General features: G+C 34.0%; 1 protein-coding gene across 2 annotated transcripts in view; it reads left to right on the plus strand.

The window, feature by feature from the left end:
• Window positions 1-23,240, plus strand: part of LOC126857162 (rap guanine nucleotide exchange factor 2-like) — a 111,647-nt gene that overhangs the window by 21,742 nt on the left and 66,665 nt on the right. Inside the window, exons 2-4 of one of the 2 annotated variants that reach the window (XM_050606358.1) lie at window positions 2,040-2,492; window positions 6,931-7,058; window positions 8,738-8,821. In XM_050606358.1, coding sequence (XP_050462315.1) covers window positions 2,424-2,492; window positions 6,931-7,058; window positions 8,738-8,821 — 281 coding nt within the window. In that variant the 5' untranslated portion in view covers window positions 2,040-2,423. Of the gene's footprint in view, window positions 1-2,039; window positions 2,493-6,930; window positions 7,059-8,737; window positions 8,822-14,392; window positions 16,110-23,240 lie in introns of those variants that run through there. The other variant, XM_050606374.1, reaches the window with a different exon arrangement.

The following is a 23,240-nucleotide window of genomic DNA, read 5'->3' on the forward strand; positions in this document are numbered from 1 at the left end:
TTAACGAAGGGGAGAAAGAAAGAGGGCCGGGTCGAGTCTCATGCGGGAAAAGAAGAAGACAACGACGACGACGACGAGAAAGAGGGAAAAAACAAGTAGTACGAAGCTAAACAGAAACGATCCGCAAGGCCGACGAAGCTCCGTTCTTCTTCGTACTCCACCTCTCCATGCCAGCTCTTTCGAGATATTCCTTCGCTCGCGTACGGCTTTTATTCCTAATAGATTGCCTTCTTTTACTCCAACACTCGTATGTAAAACTTTATGCAAGAAGCCTGTGAACAAGTTTCTACTTGCGCGTAATTCAAATGATTTATTTAAATGAGAGATATTATTTCCCAATGAATGCGTATGTAGTGATACGGAGATTTCATTTAGAAATTATGCATAGTGCTTCTGATATTGTCATATTAAAAATGCAACAGTTATATTTAATGTCTTGATTTGTTTGTATGTTATTTGCAAACGTCTTCGAACGTTGAGTAAATTTTAATTTCTGTGATATTTTCTTGAAATTTGCCTGCATACAAAAATGTCTGGAGAACCTTGAATTACACTGATAAGTAATAGGCTAATGTGAAGAGAGAATATTCTTAAACGGCAGGATCGATCGGTGAACAGAGGAATAATGCATAAGAATTAGTGGGACTATTTCGATAACACGGTCGTAAAATTTCTTTTTAAGCGATATTGTGGGCGAATAGAGGAAATATATATGAAACAGCAGGCACGAGGTATGATTGAATGTATTCGAGGTCATGATCGATCTGTCTTGTCCGCGTCCAGAAGTTATTTTTGCCCCTTTCAATCAAGAAGCAAAATCTTCCACTTATTCTTAATCATTTAAAGTCGCTAGCCTCCGCAGATTTGAAATAATCTTTTGCACATTGCTCTGAAAAGTCAAGGCTATTTCTGTAAAAACTAGATTAATATCTTATCATATGTATGCGATGTAGTTCTTCATTGTGTACTCCACGATTACTAAATATATTTTAATATGATAGAGCAATGTGGGAATGAGAGAGAGAAGAAGTTATATGTATGTACATAGAGTATAAAAATTTTGAATTAAATATTTGTTTTGTTTACGATAATTAAATAACTTTTCAAGTATTATGATTCAATCAAAGTGAGACTTGGTCTCGCTCTCTTAAGATCAAGAACCTTTAACGACATTGTCAGATTCGTGGATGTTGATTGCAGCGTATTCGAATACTTGTGCGACCTCGACTTACCGCTTTCAAGGTAGTTAAGGTACGTGTCTCGCACTGACGTTACTTATTCAAGGTCAGAAGATTTCTTTCAAGAATTAAAGCGTAGTGTTCTCTTCTTTTTAATGTTTCGTATTAAATGATTTTATTTCAATTTTATCTCAGTTATTGAAAAGAAGTATACTTTTATTAAGCAAAAATATAAAGTAAAAAAAGAAAAAAATATTTAATTTTATTACACGTTATGTAAATTATATAAAAGAGAGTTAACTTTTTACTACATGCCATGTAATATCGTAAAGATATCGTATACACAATTTTTTATTTAAATATTTTTTATATAATACATATAGTGTGTAAGATTATACAATAAGTATCTATGATTTATTGAGTTGCGTAAATATATATATTGGATTAATTTATGAACCACGATATCCCAAGTAGATACGCGTAATCTTCACTAATCTTTTCGGCCCTGAATTAAAGGTCAGCATGCTGACGTTTTCAGTTTGGTCGATACAGGTTGAATCTGCAGGTGCACTTTAATGAGCGACTTCCGATTCGCGACGTTTATAATTTAACTTACGTGTCTTGCTATTTGTAACGGTGCTTTTTATTGTCATTGAAAAATACAAATCTGTGTGATAAGTCGTATTCGTATTTGCGCCTCTTAATTGTCTTCTTATCAAAGTGCTTACAAGCACTTGTGATAGTCAAGCAAAAGAAGCGCGCTTATCACGAAATGATACAAGTATCCCTACAAAACTAATAGTGTGTCAAATTATGAGATCATTAATTCTTATTTATGTTCTTATTTATTTTCTGTTGCAGAATCTCACACATGATCGTCGAGACCGGCAGAAATATACCATGATGACAAGATATGCCGAAATGATTCGCAAAGATATTCTGCGATGAAACGCTCTTTCCGCCATTCGAAATTTACGTATCGTGCGTAATACGATCCTTGAAATACGCAATATAACGATGGAAATATCTTATGCGAGAAAAAATACAACGCGTTATGAAAACTAAGAAAATCTTTACGACATTTATAAATGGCTGAGAAAATTTCGCGCGTACGTGTACTGAAAATCGAAAATCTCTTCTCTCATCGGTGGCGGTGGCGATGTTTAGAAACGAGTCTTTGAGCAGGACACGAAATTGCGCGAGAGCTGTTAGAAAAAGGATCGTGGTGTAGTCTTACGGGCTATTATGACGGACTATCTGGATCCACATTTCGTCCGGGCTCTCTGCCGTGATCCAGAAAGACGAACCCTTCAGGTGAGTAAATAATATCTATGTTCTGTCTGATTATCTCGAAGTTTCTTCGAGACCATCGAATCAAGGCTGGAACACATGGCTGTTGACTTTGCAAGTAATTTTACGAGCGTATCTATATTTGTATAATGTGTAGATGTACATAGTGTAAAATTTGTAAATGTGCGAATGTGTATGATTGCGCGACTATCCGAACTTTGTGAACGCGTACATTCACAACGATGAAAAGGTTAAAGGACATCATTGGCTGGCTTCTGGAGGCAACTGCTATTGGAACTTTCGAAACTAGCGCTACTTTCTCACTTTTATGTAATCAAGATAACGTTCTTTTGTGTAGATCATTCGTAGAACAGTAGCAATTTTATATTGCCCGAAAAATAAGAATATTATTATAATTTAAATATTATTATAAAAAAGCAATATTATTAGCAATATATTATAAGCAATATTATTATTATAAAAAAGCTATAAAATATATGTATATATATGTATTATATATAAAATATATATAATACATATATATAAAACATATACATAAAACAAACGTACTTTAATAATCATTTTTTAATATGATGCACATGGTAAATAAACGACTAATATCATGGAGACATTTTGCATTTATGATATAAAAATATGTTTAAAAAAAAAAAGTGTGAAATATTGGCAATTAAAACTTTCCAAATAATTAAAACACATGTATTTCTCTGTATGTAATATTGATTAAAAGAGTGTGATGAAAATATGTGATTCGTGATTATTTAAAACAGTTATTTAAAAAAAATTACTTAGCGAAATAATTTAATTCATTCTTTCGAGAAAATATTAACTGATCAAATATTTGTTTCTTTATTTAATCGAGTCGCTGATGAGGTCGTACCGATAAATAGTAATGAATTGAATTTCATTTTTAATTCTTTCTCAAAGTCTATTTTCTTACCGTTCCCTTTCTGTTAATTAATCAATCACCGCCTTTGTGTAACTAATATTTAATATATGTTTGAGATATGATTTATATAGGGATACACTATATATAACATTAAAATTAAACCGAATATTGGTTTTATCAAATAATTCAAATTGTTTCGATCGGATTTTATCGGATTTAATCAAATAATAAAATTGCTTTGGATTCTATATTATTTGAAATTGTTATCATTTAAGAGAGTATGAAATAAAAAATCCATTATAATATATATTTTATTTATAACGTATGTATATTGATAAAATTCTATTTTCCGAGAGTATAAATAAAACAATATAGTATTTCTTATTTCCACGACACACGAGAAAACATTGGATATTTCGTGCCATCGATCTTTCTATAAACCACAAGTAACACAAAGAGAAACGTGTAAGCGGTATGTATGAAGGCGTATCTCCGAGGAAACCCGTGCATCGTAGATCTTGTAGACAGATAATAGTCTTGGAAAGTATAACAGATGCAATACTCTTTGCATTGTCAGATCGTGAACAACTTTGTTATATTGCAAAATGCAAAGAGAAAGAACATTTTCTTTAATTATGAAGTCTCTCGAGAGAATTTTCCATTTTCTAATATAAAATATTTTTAATCCCCAGCAAGCTTTTTATTTTTCTTAATACAAGATTAATCGTATATTTTAACAGGTTATATTTCTTAATTATTATAAAATAACATTATACGAATTTACAATTGATACATACATCAAGAAAATATCACGAAATATAAATTCCTTAATTTTTTTTTCTGTGAAAAAATTAGAACCCGTTTCATATTGGAATGCGGAAATTAACCATTTATCGGGTTTAGATTGTATGTATCATCGACACGACGAGCGCGATCAATATACTTTCGACTTCCTAGCGAGTTTCAACAGAATGTTACGCCATCGTTAATGATCCGAGGAGATTCTTCATTAGTTTTTCTCGGCAGTTTATTCAATATAGATGTAATCCTTTTGCATTTAGCGAAAAAGTTCTTTTACAATTAAATCTTTATTCATATCAAGCTGGTCACGAATAAAAATCGAAGCACTTGTTAAATACATTTAAAAGAAATGTAAAAATAAATGTTAAAAAGAAAAAATATACTATATTTTTCAAAATAAAATATTTTTTGATAATTATATATGTGTGTTGTAGAGTACGCACGTGTTCTTGTAATACATTTGACGGATGTAATTAAGAATGTTTTATAGGAAGATAGTTTTATTATCTCTCGTCTGTACTTAATTATTCAGGTCGCGAGTGTCCTCTATTAGCGAATATGATAACAAACAATTGTTATTAAAACAATATTTTATCTTTTTTTATATATATTTATGTAAAGAGGTTTTGAAATATTTTTGAAATACACAAAAAATCAATAATGTATGTGGATAAGATTTGATGGATTAGTTATGTGAGATTATTTTCGAGTTGAATAATGTGAGAATTTCGGAGATATGTAGCAGTGGTCTCTGGTGGTTTTGACGATGACTGCGGCGTTGTAAACTATTGACCCGTATATAACATCCGAAACTTTGCCAGAGGCGATGAGCGACATTCTCTCGACGGCGATAATAATTCAGATTTGCATCCGCGAACCGCTCGTGCGAATCCTCTTTAAAATTTCACGAGGAACCTTAATCCGCGCGCCTCGTACGAGATCTATGCACGAAGGTCGCCCGGTGTGTTCGCTCCACTTTTCGTGCGGAAAAAAAAAAAAAGGCAGAAAAGAGTGGCCGAGATCGCGGCGCGAGTTTGCGAAGTCGAGCGAGCGTCCGCTCCCTTTTGCGCGCGAAGTGTTTCCAGACCAAAGTCGGCGTCTCCTCGAGAGATACTCTCGCATATTTATAATCTCGTTTAGACTCCCTCGAGCGTTTGTCGCGCTACAATGCGCGTCACATCTGGCAATGCTTAATTTCACTTTTCTAAATCCCCTCGAGTTTTCGCTACGCGATACGCGCGGCGTATTCCGTACAGAAATTATAAACTTGAAACGGACATTTCAAGGAATTTGATATATGTAAGATGTATAAGTAAGAGAAGGAAAAGTTCCTTTTAACATATTTCTCTTCGAGCGTATATATTTTTGTTATCTATACATCAGTGTATCACAAATGCATCAATATATTTTGATTACCCTCGCTTTTTTTATTTTTCCAACTTTTTTGAATTTTAATTATGCATACATATATAAACAAAAATACTTAACGCGCATGCAGAATACATACTTTCGAAATTAATGTAATTGAAACAAGAATCAATTGTAAAATATGCTGTGCAAAAATCAAATTACTATAAATTACTTTTGCCGGGGGATGCCTTGTACACACATGTCGTATGATGTAACGCTGCACAATTCGTGTTCGTAATCGTATATATAAATATGTAATTATCGTGGAGAGAAAGACACAAGTTCTCTAATTGATGGAACGAAATTAGCATGCTGTAAGGACGGCGATTCGCCATCGGTCGATGCGCCATAAACGTTCATGTATGTAACGCTGATTGCGATGGACGTTTACAAACAACCCAGACGAAACGGCGCCGACGAGAGCTGGAAATGCGCGCACGCGTCTTGTCGAGATAGAGATAGGGAGGTTCGATTGGCGATCTAGCGTGAAATTATGCTACGGAGACGTCACGACGACCTCGGACCTATGTAAGAGACATGTTGTGTGTCTGTGTGGAGTCGCAGATAATTAGATTTGCGCCATAATCTAGTATGCGATCAAAGTTGCCGCCGAGTATTATTGCAATTTAATCAATACGGGATCAATGTCGCGACGACTTGAAGTCTTGATTTCTATAGAGATTGATATTCTCAAGGTATTAAAATATTACATGGAAAGGAAATATTTCATGTAGCAGATGCTTGAAATGTTTAAATTTTGAATATACATATATATATAAGTTATTTATTTGCGATTTAAAAGGCGATTTTTAATCTACTTGTACTTGAAATTATGTTGACAGACATTTTTTTCTTTAATTAAATTTAATTCTGTAATTAAATTTAATTCTTAATTTAATTTTCAATTTGGATATATGATTGACAACTGTCAAACTGTCTTAATCTAGAATGATATAAGGAATTAAAGAAGTTACAAAGGTTCAAAGATAGCTCTATAGAACACGAAATGTATAGAAATAGCGTTCGGCAAACGGTACGCTGTTTATTTACTGGGGGGACTTTACAAGAACTTTATAGTTCGATTTACGTCACGTCATTACTAATTCCTCATGGCCGACGATTTCTGTTGCATGCCCTACATCAATAAGCATACAGATCACATTAGGAGATAACGGTAGATCAGGCTCGCGACGATTGCTTTAGCTCGCGTCCCAATCGCGGCTGCAATTGCCGCCACGTGCGAGCTAAACTTAATAGGCGACGATTAGGAAACAGTGTGTGTGTAATCTTTTTGTCAATCAATCTCGTATCACTCGCATCACAGTCTGTTTCTCGTTGTTTCAGGACCTGCAGATCATATATTATGGCCTACTGGGTCTGGAGGCGTTGCGTCCGTGTAGAGATTCCGTTCTTCGCGGACTTTGCAAGATCGTACGTTATGAAAGACACCATGCCAATCATGTTCTCTATTAGTAAGTATTGTATATATGAATCTGTTCCATTGTAGAGAAAATCTTAAATCGTTGCGCATGTGTATCGTCGGTGTTTTCAGATATTAATTGTCAAAAAAATACGCAATTAAATGCATGTTTACAATCATACATCATATATTTCTACAAAAATTTACTATAATTTAAAAAATTGCTAGTATTTCGTAAAAACCGAAACGTTTATAGAAGAGATACTTTATATATACGCGATGTATGTGCGTTTTTGTCATGGAACTTGATTTATCAGAATAACTTAGGAGAGTTCTCACACTTATTGATTTCTTTATTTATCAGCATTTATTTTCATATTTTAAAAATTACACTAACTGCGATTTCCTGTTTAAAAGGGACGATATACATTTGAATATAAAACAATTTATTATTTTATTTTGATAAAAGTATTTGCTTACATTAATTTCCTAATATTAATTTTAACTTGTTAATGTTAATTATATAATGTTAATTATATCCATTTATAATGAATCAAGAACAATTAAATCATTATATACGTATATATGCATCTAAGAATTTATTTTTTACAATATAGTTTGTAAAAAACACAAAATTTTAAGTTTACATAACTTGAGGAACATTAAACATATTAAATTTATTTGATAATGCAATACTTTTACATTATTGAAAATTGCGTTGGCGAGAATAAATATATTTTAAGTTCGAATTATATACATATATCCTAAATTAGATTTAAGAATATGCGATTTACTTTTTTTATCAGAGAAAGAGAAATTATGTGGAATTATTAATACATAAATTTTCAAGAAATATGGTATTAAAAAAATCGACCATGTCGATTGTATCGTATGCGAAATATAAACATATTGTACCTTCACAAGATGTAGCTTCTGAGCGTTTCGCAGAGACCTTCCTTATCGATAGCTCGGTAATGCTAAAATTCTCTTATCGAACTGTGATATTATTTTCATGTACCGTTAGAGTAATTTATAATTTCTCTTGAAACTCTCTGTTTGCTTAATCAAAGATGTCAGCACAGATTACAATATCGCTCGTAAACAAATCGCTCGTAATTAACCAAGGAGATAGAACCCTCTTCTCTTAATGCAAAATTTATAATCCGTGACTAGCAAACTAACTTTTGTTATTAATATTCAGTGATTATTCGCAAACATAATTCTCATCATTAATTTATTCAATTTTTGAAGTTAACTTATATTTTCTGATTTAATTCATGAAGTTATAGTAGTTTATATAGTAGTTTAAGTTATACAGGATGTTCCAAAAATTTTGACACATCCAAAGTGTGAAGGTAGATTGGGTCAAACTGAGTCGAAAAGTCCTGTATCATTTTCCTCTACAATGCTTCAGAAAGAAGTTATTATTGAGTAAAGTCTGGTTAATCATCGGCGATCTTTAATCAAGCGCACGTTGGTGAGCCACGCGCCTGATAGTGTGCGTGAGCGTTCAGCTGTCATAGCGGCGCACCATATCCGGCTAAAGATCGGCGCTGATTGGCCAGACTTTACTCAATAATAACTTCTTTCTGAAGCGTTATAGAGGAAAATGGTACAGGACTTTTCGACTCAATTTGACCCAATCTACCTTCACACTTTGGGTGTGTCAAAATTTTTGGGACACCCTGTACAGTAGAGAAAATAAATTGTACGGTACAATTTTTTTTTCAGCACCGGCGAGTTGGCCACAAGTTGGTACATACTTCTCTCCGGTTCCGTGTTCATCGATGGCTCCATGTTTCTCCCCCGATCAAGGTAAGATTATATTATACAGATTTAGTACAATGATATATTTTTGTCTCACGGAACACAATAATTTTTGTTCTGTATGGAATTATGTTATTTTTTGCCCGCACATTTGATTTCTACCGGTGCTTTTGCCTCGCAACGTTAAAAATATGAGAAAGTACAACACGCTTAACTTTCTCTTAATGTATGCTCATTTAACTGTATAATCCTATAATTACTCGTCGCTATTCTAGTTTCATAATTATGCACGAAAGCCAAGAGAGAAAAAGATGGCGATATTTTTACTCATTTCATTGAATATTTACATAAAAAAACGGAGACATTTGTAATCCGATATAGATCGCATATAATCGTGAGAGAACATTTCGTGGAGCATCTATTTTTCATAATAAAATCACGTATACAGGTGGAAATGAAATACCGTGTACACAAATGGACATTTGTATGGTCGGGTATTTTATTGCGGGCTACATCTCCATATCCGCAACGTATGCATTCCTCGTGGCATTTCCAACCATGCGACAGATCACCGTCTCTTTTTTTAACTTTTTAATGTCATACCGAATGCGTTTTGCGCCAAGAATCTACCGAGACAGAAATCGATCGTAATACGTGCATCGTGGCTTCGTGTGAATACCGGGTGTGCTAGAAAGCAATGTCTAGATAGCAATCGTATCACACGGCATCATTTTTTTTTTCTCAAATTTTTCATATAAAATCTTTGAGAGAAAAAGAGGATGTAATTTAAAGAGGATCTCTCTTTCGACTTTACCGACGAATAATTTATGCTTATCGAAAAATCTTACTTATTTAAAATTTTGCACAAATTAATCGAAGTATGTACGAACGGGATTTTATCAGAACTTGCAATATTAAATATGTGCATTCAAAGTAATTTGATATAAGAAAATTACACAGAATTTTTTATTTTTCAACAAATAATTCGGTGACAATTTAATAAGATTATGTAATATATAAATGAGTAAAAGTTGGGTTATAATTATTATATATACTATATATTCTTATAGTTTAAAATTTTTATTACATAACACAACACGTATCATTATTTTCCCGCGTTAAATTCAACAACAAACCGAGTTTTAATGAGCGTAAAGCTCATAATAAAAGCTTATAGTGTCATTATTTTAATGTCACGCGACAGCTAATGAATTAATGGTTGTGTAATTCGTGCTACGTGTTATTTCGAGACACGTTGTACATCACCCGCAGACTGAGAGCGATCATAAATTCGCCTCTCTGTCAGGGTTACGGTCACAATTTTCTCTCTCAGTATCCTTTCAGCCACGGAAATTCTCATTAATCCTACAACCCCGTTGCTATACAAGGATGTAGCAAGCGGATCAATCCAAAGTATATTTCCTGTTTTTCAGTTCTTTTTATTTATTCAAAGAGGCAACGTCCTCACATTTGCAAAAAAGTAAATAAGTAATGCTTCTCCTTTTTTTTTATATACACAAACGATAAACATTAAATTTTTATATACATTTCAACTAAATTCAGATTAAATTTCTTTTTATAAATTTGTGAAATAAAAAATATGGCATATTTTATGGCAAATATGCATTTTTTATGACATGATAGATTAGTTTTCAAAAAATCTCCAATGTTTAGAAGTAATTGGTATATAAAATTCTGATTTTAAATTCGATAAATAAGGACTAGTTGGGGAATTAATATATAAATTAATATATATAGGAATTATTAAAAAAAAAAAATAAGCTGGAACTTCCGCGTACGGCAGATTGCGATATAACTAAATCGACGTTCTATATTGTTGTTTTTTTCTACTTAAAGAGACTGTTTAAGCGGAAGACACACGCTCGTTCACAACGGCGAGTGCTCTTTATTGGCGCGCAATGCCGCTCGCGGAAAAAAAAAGGGAATGTGGAGCGCTTATTATCCGCGGCCATCACACGCTCTGCTGCCGCTTGGTGGAACGGGTCGCGTTGCATGCGGCTGATGTGCATAGACGAGTAGACGACGACAGAGGCATGGCCGACCACGGGCATACTGTCATGAAAAAAGAAAAGTGCGCGCAATGCCTTTTATTCCAACAAATTAATCTCTACGGTCCTTTTAATGCCCCGTTTCCTGCGCTCCCTCCTCGATGACAGAGCAGACGCAATGCAGCTCTAGCGTGTCCGCGATATCGCGGTTTGTGCTTCCGCGGTTGTGTTGAGAGGAGGAAATCCTGGACGATGTCCCGTAGTATTTTCATCTAGGAGAGAGAAAGAGCGAGAGAGAGAGAGAGTGAAAATAAAGGATACGCTCCATGCTGTATAAACGGTGGCCATACTCTGGCGGCCCATGGGTCGCCTCGATGTTTCCCTTTCCTTCACGTCGGTCTGCATGTAAAAATCTGTCTGCGAACGTGGGGCGTGGTTACGTGGGAGAACCTTCTGCTCTCTGTTCCTCGATTTCTCTCCTTCTCTCTCTCTCTCTCTCTCTCTTTCTCTTCTGTTGTTCTGAATCGGTTCCTTCTCACCGTTCCCATGCCTCGCCCTTTTTCCGTCACTCTCTTACTAGATCTGTCTCTTTTTTTACCCTTCTCTTGATGATTCTTATTGTCATATCTTTTTTTTTTTCTTTCTTAGCTTTTATTTTTTTTTTATCTATTTTTATTTTTATTTTGTTTTTATTTATTTTTATTTTTTTTTTTTTATCATATATATATTTCTCTATGAAATACCCTGAGGGAAATTTATATGCTCCCTTCTAGGATACAATAAACTCTACTGTTGCTTTCAAAATTTTTAGTTTGCTATTTTTGTTGCGTGTATAAATACGCAATATTTTGTTCCTTTTTGTTTACATCCATGTTGCTCACAACTTGATTTTTGCATTGTATTATGTTTTTTCTACTCCCTATTCTCGCATATATCTAATGCTTGCTACTTAATCTCTGTTGTATCTTCTCTTTTTCTCTTACCTCTCTTTCTCCCGTGCTTTATAACACCTCATTTCGCTATTCCCCTCTTTGTCAGTTGTGCCGAAAATTTACGAACTTGCCCGAGAGGTACTTCGGTAAATGGTAGAAGAGAGATCAGTTGGGTTGAAGAGCAAGGGAGAAGGAGGGAACGGAGGACATTCTACTTAAAGCGAATACATCTCGTTTGGTGTGACAGAGACGGAATTAGAGAGTAAAGGATACCGAGAAAGAGAGATAGAGATAGAATGAGGGAGAACGCGAGAGAAAGGGTGAAAGAAAGAAAGAGAAAGAGGGAGAAAGGCTACAGTGCAGTGCTGTATGCACCATCGACACTAATCTGATTTTCTTTTTAATTTATTTAGAAAATAATAAAAAAAGAAGATGACAAACACAAAATATCTTATTTTTTTTTAATATTTATATTTTTTGTTATAAATATCTGTATTATTTTTTTGTAACCATTATTATATTTCTCATATTCAATATTCTAATTGCGATAGTTATTGATAAAAGAATATCTTATCTAGAATATATATATATATATATATATATATATATATATATATATATGAATTTTCTTTTTTTAATTTTTTTAAATTTTGAGTTGAAAGTTTAATCGCTGTTTATATCTCTGTTATCACTGCATGCTGTCACTGACTGTTTAAAACATTATGTTTGTCTGTCAAATCTTGTGCGTCTCGAACAAAATATAGCTTACGCTGTAACATCAATGTAATTTGAATCAGCCAACTGATATAAAAACGTGATCACTATAATATAGATTGTATCGACGCAATTTTAATTGGCGCGTCACATCGAATAAACTTGGGCAGCACAATGCATATTAGCGATTTAAAAATAACGGCAGTTCAATCATTAATAATATTATTACGCTGTCTATATATCGTTAAAGAATTTATTGGAATCGCTATTAAATTATAAAAATTACATGAAAAATAATGATGAATTGTTTTATTGTTTTAATCGACGCAATTTTATTTCGCGTATTACTAAACGCGATTCAATAATATATATTTCGATACTACAATAATTTAATTATTTAACATTCATATCCACGTTTTTATTTTTTATATATACTTGTTGATTTGATAATGTTTGGAAACATATGAGAGAGAGAGAGAGAGATGTGATACAAATAGTTTAAATATGATCGTACGAAACACAATCGTTTATGGCAAGTTTTACAAATTTCTGCGAAAATTGGAATAGAACATATTTTTAAGGAATGGAAACAAAAAATAAAAAATACGATAGTGCGCCCCAAAAAATTTGAATCAATTTTGGACATAATAAATTAATAAGATTAAAATATAAACTGATGATTCTCTCTTTCATTTTATCTTATATTACATAACTGCTCTTGAGAGCGCAAAAGTAACGCGTCTTTGTATCTAAAAACACTATTCGATTATGTATGTATATGCACATATGTATAAAAAAAATATATAATATAAAATATTTATATAAACTATTGCTGAAAAATTATACGATTTTTAAATGTAACTCATTTTACAAAAGTACTCGCGACGCACTGTCCAATCATTTGTTATACATATCATACCTACACTCTGTCAACATTTGGCTCTTTATGGAACAAATTCCACTTGTACCGAGTACATCCCTGGCCAACGTGCGCGCGAGAGAGATAAAGAAAGAGAGAGAAAGAGAGAGGTCGGCCTCACCTATCGAGGGAACCTCCAGTCTTGTCGAGTGTTCCGTGACGGTCGGCGAGCGTTGCGATTAATAGCGACTGCACCCGCGAATCGCATTCCGATCTCGCGATTTTCCAATCCAGCATCTGGAGGATTATACTCTCCGGAGGGATACGAACGCATCGTGTATAAAACGAGACCGCAGAGTAGCGCGGAACTACGCGATGGACGGTATCGGGATTGTCATTCGTCAAGTGGTACCAGTATCGAAACGAAGCGAGACGTGCATCGGAGATCATCGATTCGCCGCGGATCGCTGGTGCAACGCGGTCTGATCGATATCGATGGATTTTTTCACCCCGCGCTTCTTTTTCACCCGCCCGGCAAAAGTGACACTTTTAATACGCTCTGGCGAATCGTGCTTCCCGAACTCCGTAAACCGGATGCAATCTCGTTTCCCATCCGTACGAGTGACGTAATTGCGCTCGAGGAGACGAAACACGGTTTGTTGTCGTGTGTACGTTCGTTGCGCAGCACGCGTAATTTCCATCGAGAACGTTATCCGATTAACGTGAGGCATCTCCGAGACCTTGGCATTAAAGATTGCTCGGTGAGAGAGGAAAGCAGAGAGAGGGAAGATATATTTCTCTTCGGGAATTTTATTTCTTTCGCTGCTGTAATCTTTAACGAAAATAATATACGCAGTTTTTGCGGTACGCTTGAGGGATAGACACGGAAATATTTTGGCATCTTGTACGCGTTGAGAAGAGTGCATGACATTTGTCTAAGAAGATTATGCTGGGAATCTTTAATCCACAGCTCACGATCACAATTCTACTGCCATCGCGAAGGAGAAAGCCATCGTTGAGTACATCCAACTATACAAAGTCGCATTGTTGAGTTGAAATTGTGAAGAGCATTCTTTGCGCTCTTCTCTCTCTCTCTCTCTCTCTCTCTCTCTCTAGTCCGCTGCCGAGACACGGAGACGAAACACGTGATTTTCGTTTTATAAAGGGAAAGTTATAATTTTATTAAAAATTAATCCCGTTGTCATCGTCCAATTTGGTTTGAAGAATCGCACGCGAGAGCTTAATTTTTGCCTCCCCGAAGACTCTTTTATCATCGCAAACGAATGCGTGACCAGAGGCAGAGCTAACTTAACCAGGATTAGATTGAGGAGAGCATTTCCGTGATTACCGAAGGTAGCCGTTGAAAAGCGGCGCGTGGATGATCGAGGAACTTGCCTGAAACTCGTTTCGCGCTGCGTGCATTTCATCTCTGTGCACGCACGCCGAAAGCGCGTGATGCTGCGTGCAGTGACCTGCGCGTTTATGCAATGACATTAACGAGAGAGTAGTTGGCGGTGAACCTAATCGCCCGCGGCTCCCGGAGGAAATTGAGGAATAATCAGCCGCAGAGAACCGCAAAGAGAGAAGAGCAGTTTCTTTCTATAAAAACTTTTCAAGAGTTTTCGCGAGGTTTCCCGTGGCTAAAAATAATCGAACCTGCCGTACGACTTTCGTGCGGTGCGAGAGAAATCAAACGTCACAGTTCGGATCGACGAATTTACACGGACAGATTTACACGGTGGGTGCATCTAATGAAGTCCCGAAGATTACATCGCGTTAACGAAGAATAATCGATTGGCCGGAGAATTTTTTTTCCGAGCATCAGGTTTATTTCTTGCGTATCGAAGCGGCGGTCGAATATTTCGGACTACTGCGCAGAACGGTGACCGCTTTAGCGAAGGTTCGGCGCACCTGGAGAGGCAATATAACTGTCTAGCGGATATCGGCGAGTACGTCGCGAATCGGTTTGGTATTCGGCGCGCGGGAGGAGAGCGACCGCGTTTACCGAGAAAGGACGAGCGTAGCTGAGAGCTAGGCGGCGGCAGGTCTGCTCTCGCTCTGCGCTCTGCGTTAAACCTCTCCGTTTGTTCGCTTTCACCAAAGCCACGGTTTTGCACATAACACGACGGCGGTTCTGGTAGTATTCTCTGGTGTAATAAATCTAATAGCGTGAGCCCGCGCGGAATAACGGTTTACGACGAATATTACGACGAGACCGGGACGTGCTCGTTCCGCGGTCCCGCGAGATCGTACGGCTGAGTGCCTTACGAAATCGATAACGAGAGGATCGCAAAAGAGACAGCAGTCTCTGCAAAGAGATAGATATGGAATATTAGAAATACATATCAAATATAGAAATTTATCAAAAGTTCGGACGACGTCCCGGAGAATTAAACAGACAGGAAAGCGAACGGAAAGAAGCAGGTGGATATTTTAACGTCACTTATCCTATCGAATGAAGGAAGATCAAATCTGGGCGAGAGAATAGACAATTACCATCGATGTGCAGCGAGATACCGAGGTCATTGCTCGTCGTGTATACAAACGCGATTTCATCACTCGAGTGATCGATAAGAAGCGCAAGATTCCAACGGGGTCATCACGTTGATGGCGATGTCGCTAGCGTGAAGACACGAGTCGCGGAGTTGCTCGTGTATATCGCGCTTCGTCGGGTTGTGCATCACTTCTCTCTCCCTCTCTCTTTCTATTTATCTTTCAAAAAGAAGCCAAACAGCGCAGTAAAAAGCCGGCAAGCTGGATGCTACAGACGGTGCCTCGCCCCCTCCGCCCCCGCCCGACATTACTGTCACGCAGGATGACCGGTGAGAAACTTTGAATTATTAAACTAACGACTCGCTTTGCACGGGAGTAACGTGTTATTAAAATATTTAGATGAACGTGACAGGCAGATGATGAATTTTTACGTCTGAGATTAATTTTTTCAAAACATGTAATATATTGAAAACGCCTTTTTTTCTATTATTTATTTCGTTATATTTAGTGACGTGTAAAGGATATTTGGAAAATTAAGACATTTTTTTTCAGTTACATTATCTATTATTTATGCATTATTATTTAATTTAATTGAAGATTATCCAGTGTTTGGGAAAGTAATTAATAAGTGGCAGAGAGAATCCGTACGTTGAAATCGTAACTTCTTTATATTTAATATTTCGATATGATAATTAAAAAATAACAAATTTTAATAGACAAATTAGTGTTTCGTATCTCGATGAATAAATTTAGGGATTAAAAATTGAGTGATCTCGAAGATACTTTCGCATTTTGCAAATTATCCGATTATTTGAAAAGCCCAGGTATCGGCTTGTTGCTAATTACATCGTAATGAATTTAATCAGCGATATAGAGACGGATATCGGGATTGACTGGAATTTTGGTGAATAATTTGATATCCTCCGTCTGGTCGGAACGGCTTTGATCCACAGCCGTACAGCGGGTTGATGGGATAACAATCAAGAGCTGAGCCGCGGTATATTTCTATCGATTGGGGTTGGCTTTCGGATGGGAATTGTTTCGTGGCCGCGTCACGCGTGCGTACACGTGACACGAGATCGTCAATATCCTGCGTCACGTTTTACTTCCCCTTGGTAAACAACGAGTATATCGCATTACGGCGAGGTTTATTGTATACGAGAGAACGGCTCTGATTGAGAGAGTCACGTTTCGTGGATCGAAAAGAATTTTAGCAGGAGAATCTAAGGATTGCATTTATTATAATGAAGATTCATCTCGTCACAAAACCTATCAACTATTAAAAACTATGATCACGTATAAACACGATAGTTGTTGGCCTATTTATATAGAATTCGATGCATTTCTCTATTAGGGGAAATTTGAATAGAAATAATATAAATAAAATTAATTAATATAATTAAATATAAAATAAAATAAATAAATAATTTAATTAGATAGATTGAAAAATTTCGTGTTTAAAAAAAAAAAAAAGAAATGAAAGATTTGGAGCAAGCGCGCAGAGATTAATAAAAATATAACTTTTAAGATTTACTTTAAATTGAATTTTATATTTTGAGTAAAATGCAATTATATCAAAGCATTTAGAGAGAATGATATGAAATATACATCACATTAAGTAACTCGTTTCATTTTTTTTTCTTATATGGATATAATTAATACATTTTGAAAAAAATTTTAGTAAATAATATTTATTTTGTATTTTTTTATCTTTATTTTTCAATGACAAACACAAGCGGAGCGTGTGAGTACATATAAATGTACATTTATTTAATGTTACATACGCTTGTTTGTTTATCTCATTATGCCATTATATAATAATATGCATGAATGATTGTCATGAAAGATAATTCTTTATTAATCCTTTGACATCTAACATTTTTGGCACAAAAGTAGGACGATTTTAAAATAGCAGATATAAATTCGATAAGGTGGATATATCTGATTACACTTTTATTTCCATGTGACATATTTTATCTTTGTCGTCATATAAAAGCGTTTTATTAAAAGTATGTTTTCTATGTTTTTATAACCAGATATTTTTCCCAACTTTATATAAAAAGTGATGCTTCTCTTGCTAACGTTTTGTTGCCGCAAACTTCCGGTGATCCTTTTGATAGTGTGTTTACAGAGTAATATATTGATTTTCTGTTAGCCGAACGAGTATGTCATGCTTTATCCACCTGTTTCGTCATGACTTAAAAAAAATGGAGATACATATCTATACGTGGTGTTTTTTTTATAAATAAATATGAACACTAACCCATTTTTTTCGTTACAAAATTTATACGTTTGAAGATTTTTAATGAGCAATTTTTAAAATAAGGAAAAAAATCTAGTTTTTACGAAAAAAGTTAGCTATATAAAATTTCACCAAAACAATAACACTATACAATTTTTTTTAAACCTCGATATATCTTGTCTCTGCGTAACGTCTTTAAGGTAGGATAATTATTGGTTCTAATGAAACAATCAATCGATTTACAATAGTCATTGTTGTCATTGTTGCGTATTGTCATTGTAGCGTATTGTTGTATAATGAAAGTTACGTCGAGTACGATTTTCTATTGTCCAGTAGCTGTTTCCTTTGTTAGTGACTGATACTCAAGGTAGAATACAAGTCGCTCTATATATATTTAATAGTTCTCTATCTTTGTGATTAATTTGTTTTCTACAGTTTTTGCATTACTTTGTAAGCTTTTGCATTACTTTGTAAGCTAATAAATGACATTTGACGTACGGTCTTCATGACATTTGCATGAAAGAAGAAGAATGTAAAATATATTTTGTCTTAAGTAATATTTTGCTTAAGTTTTTCTTTTCATTAATTATCGACGAGATTAATGCATAAGATGAAAAACTATATTTATATAGACTGTTTTTTTTTTTTCATTTTTACATTCAGGAATAGAATTTTTAATGAATTTAAAGTTCTTTTTAGAATTTGTTAAGATCATAAAAAGACGAATCGATGGAACGATCATGCTTCGAGATACAAATTTTTTGATTGAGATTTTGTTTGTCTAATATTCCTCTCATGATGCATAGCTGAGGTCCACGTCAGTATCTATATCGACCGACTTGCAATCCAAGCCGTGATAGTTCAGGGTTGATATGAACACAGCGCAAAGTCGATAACTCGGATTACGATCTTTATATCGAAAAAAATAACAAGGTCCTCTGGACGATCTAATAATAGCGCAGGCTTTATTGCTCGCGATACATCAGAGGGTTCGTAGACATATACATAGATACGAAAACGAAGAGTATTTTATTTACTAGCGGCAGATGAGGCATTTTACACTCTGTATCGGCTTCCAAGCCAAATTAAATGCTATCATCGGAGTTTAAATCCGAACAAAATTCGATGATCCACAGAAACAATTTGTCATACATTATTGTATTTTCGATATTTTTAACGATTAAATTTCTCGTGAATTTGTTGCTGATAAAACGATTATAATTTGATGGCACATATGATTCGATATCGCTATTCTCATGGACTGTATATAAAATTTTTATTTTGCAATACATTTTTAAGTTTGATTAAAACTTTAACGTTAATGAAAATACTGTATCTTTTTCTATTTGTGCAACATTATAATGTTTTTTTTTTACGCAATAAGTGCGTAAGTCGCAAAAACTTTTTTATCTGACGATTTCTTTAACAGCGCGTTAATAATACAATGGTGAAAGGCAGAGAATTTGTTTTTTTAGGATTTAAACGGTCGAGTAAATTTTTATGAGTTTTATATTCATATTATTCTTTTTACCTTCCCTTTTTAAAATGATATAATTGTAAAATTATATAATTCATTAAAAATCAAATTAAAATGGTAATGTAAGAAAAATATTATTGTGTATTAAATGAACTGAAATCATGATTATTTTGATATAGAATATTTAATTAGAATTTTTAATTTTTATAAAAAAAAAACGACTTGAATTTTTAATTTATTTTCTGATTACTACACATGACTATTTAAATATCAGTAATACATCGTACGTTACACATTTTTAATAACAGATTTTTCAACGATTAGATTTTTAATAAGACAATTTTACAGAAAGTACTTGAGACTTCATCGTCTTAAGTAGAACGCAATCTTGCGCGCAACTTAAACCCGTCTTACGAGCCAAGGTTATCGAGTGCATTCCATAGGCATGCTCTTCGAAGAACGATATCTTCTAAGGTTCTAATTTCACAAATTCATCCGCATCCGCCTATTTTTTGCTTCGCGGAAGCTTCGAACTTTAATTGGTAAAATCTGTTCTGAAGATATATAGATAAGAGAGATAATATCACTGTTTTGAACTATGTATTTATATTAAGTATTGTATTTTTGATACATAAGAGATTGTTGGTGAATTGAAATTAAAAAGAATTTTTTTTCAAAAATTTTTAACTTATACTTTTCCGAAAAAAATATAATCTCTATAAAATATTATAACCAATTATAAGATAATTATTGGCAAAAGTTGTTTTATTAACACTTTATGACTCGCAATATTGGCAACTGTAGCAAGATTCGTTATAAAAAGTTGCTCACCTATACTATAGATCTTCCCGGAAATTATCTCGAAAAACTTTCTAATCTATTTCTAGATCGTTGAAATGTCTGCGATAATGCTGCTATTTCGCAGGAAATCATTACGATTTTATACGCTTGAACTTTATTTTTATTATAAGTATACGTGTATATAAGAAAGGGAAATAGAATAATAAATGGAATATAATGAGCGAAAAAGAGGAAAATTCGAATAGTTACGGATATTAGTGGATCTCATAATTATGGAAAAATAAAGACGATCCGTTATATGTCTTTCTTAATATCATTTAATTAATACGTCGCGTTAACTTAATTGCAGTAATTTATCATTATTGATGTTGTCGATTAAATGCCACATTCGAGATTTAAATAACATTTGTAGGCTGATGTAGTTATGCCATACGTACTATATGTACATTTCCTATTTGTCGATAAATATATACATAGCGACTCGCATGTACGATTCACATTTGGTAATTATTGCGAAGTCAGGTGTCTGTCATTTTGGTTTTGGAAAAATCATAAAATACGGTGTTTAAACCGCTGCGAAAGACGGTGGCAATACTGAGCAAAGATATCGCGCATTCAAGCAAAACATAGAACAAATTGTAGACTCGGAGTAATACTGAAATTCTGCACGCCGGACGGCGTTCTCTTTCGAGCACTTTGCAATCTTCCGTGAAATTGACTTTATAACCGCACTAGAGAAATATTTGCATAAGTAGATAACGGAATTCACCTGTTCCTTATGCAAAGCAATTGCGGTTAATCAAGATATAACGGGTGTAATTATTGGGCACACAATACACACATACATAGATATATATTTCAATATTCTTTCGATGAATAATTCAATCAACGTGTCGAAAGGAAAATTAAACTCAAAAATTCAATGGCTAGTACGCTATTCGATTATCTCTGATTATTTCTGCGAGTTTATGTTGAGAATTGCTTGGATGATATCGACGCCCAGATGGCTGATAGACGACAGATGAGACCGGATATTCATTACGATTCAACGATCTCGCCGATTCCACAGCTGATACACTCCCTGGGTGCTTATGACACACGACACGTGCCGTTGTAGCTTCGGTCCGGTGCATTGTGGCATGCGTCGTGCCACGTGCCACGTGTATGCAAAACGCGAATCCTTTTGCCCATTATTTTGCAAAATGTCCGTTACGCGCCGACGAGGTAAAAAAAGCCCGCGGAAAGTTTTTCGATTATTGTTTCGAGTGGCACGTATCCATTTGCGCGTGCACCGATTGTTATTCGTTCCTCCCTTTAGAAAGTGCTTTGATGAAATGTTTACGTACTTATGTGAAGCACCCTTCCCTCTTTCTTTCGAGTGTTGAAAATATTCGCCCCAATGGAGAATGGCGCTCAAGATTATTATTTAATCAAACAATTGTTCGTTGAACGATTTTGTACGGTTGCGCTATAATAAAATCCCAGAAGGTGTATCATAGTGCTTTATAACGTATATTAGTGCACTCGATAGCGATATGTTGTTCTGTGCGAAGATTCTGCCATATTTTATATCGATAGACTTTGCAGCTTTATGAATTTCAAGTTATTTTTTAAGCCTTTCATATTTACATTGTATATAAAAACATTTTGTTTTATATATCAAGCATTTAAAGATAAAATTTATATAATATTTTTGACGAACTGGTCTAATATTGATGCTGGATAAATCTATTTTTATTTAATTTATTTTTATCTTCATTTCTTACTATTTTATAACTTTTAATATTTTTATTCACTACTTTTTCACAGATTGCAACATATTTTTCAATTTAATGAAAATAATTTCTTAATAAGCGAAAAGAAATAAATAATAGAAAATTTACAACATGTTATTGAATATTAAACAGTTAGGTTAATATTCAATAACATGTTGTAAATTTTCTATTATTTATTTCTTTTCGCTTATTAAGAAATTATTTTCATTAAATTTGAAAAATTATGTTGCAATCTGTAGAAAAAGTAGTGAATAAAAATTATTAAAAAAGTTATAGAAAATAGTAAGAAATGAAGATAAAAAATTAAATTAAATTAAAAAATAGATTTTATCCAGCAATACCAATATTAGACCAGTTCGTCAAAAATATTATATAAATTTTATTTTTAAATGCTTGATATATAAAACAAAATGTTTTTATATACAATGTAAATATGAAACGCTTAAAAAATAACTTGCATATTTTTCTCGTGAAGATATATCAATGATGGTATTTCAAAATTTTGCAATCATCTGCAATTTCGATGCAATAGATTGGATGAATTAATATTATTTAGACTAAAAAGTTGAATTTCTGTATGTTACGTGTCGAAACACGATGTTTTTCTCGACGCAAGTACGATCGATAGTACGTTGCCATTCCTCCCTTTAGGAAAAGGAGCGACACGAGTTTCCTCCGATTCGTTTTCCGCATCTCGTATATACAGGGTGTTGAATAAATCATGATAGGAAAACTTTAGTCTTTATTTGAATTTTCTTGAATTCTATTCTTATCTTTCTTGAAATGGATTAACATATAATTAAAATGTATCTAACACATACATATACGTAAAAGAAAGCAATAAATTTTTTTATATAAAAATTATATATATTTTTCATGTATAATTTTTTTATATAATAATTTTTTATATAACAAACTGACATCCCAAAAGTTTTAAAAGTTTCGAGTTGTTTATAGTTGAAGCACTTTATTATTTATTAATAATCATTTCTATAAGTTACTATCTTAATTGATATTTTTCGATGAGATTCGACTGCTTGAAATTTTATGAAAAATGCAATCTTGTTTTTCCGCGCTGATAATTACGAGACATCTGGTATGTGCCGCGAAAAAAATCGCACACCAAAGTTTTTCTCAATTTGTGCTGAACGCGGCGGAAAACGAG

This window comes from Cataglyphis hispanica, chromosome 2 (genome assembly GCF_021464435.1).
Source record: "Cataglyphis hispanica isolate Lineage 1 chromosome 2, ULB_Chis1_1.0, whole genome shotgun sequence".
NCBI classification, from domain to species: domain Eukaryota; kingdom Metazoa; phylum Arthropoda; class Insecta; order Hymenoptera; family Formicidae; genus Cataglyphis; species Cataglyphis hispanica.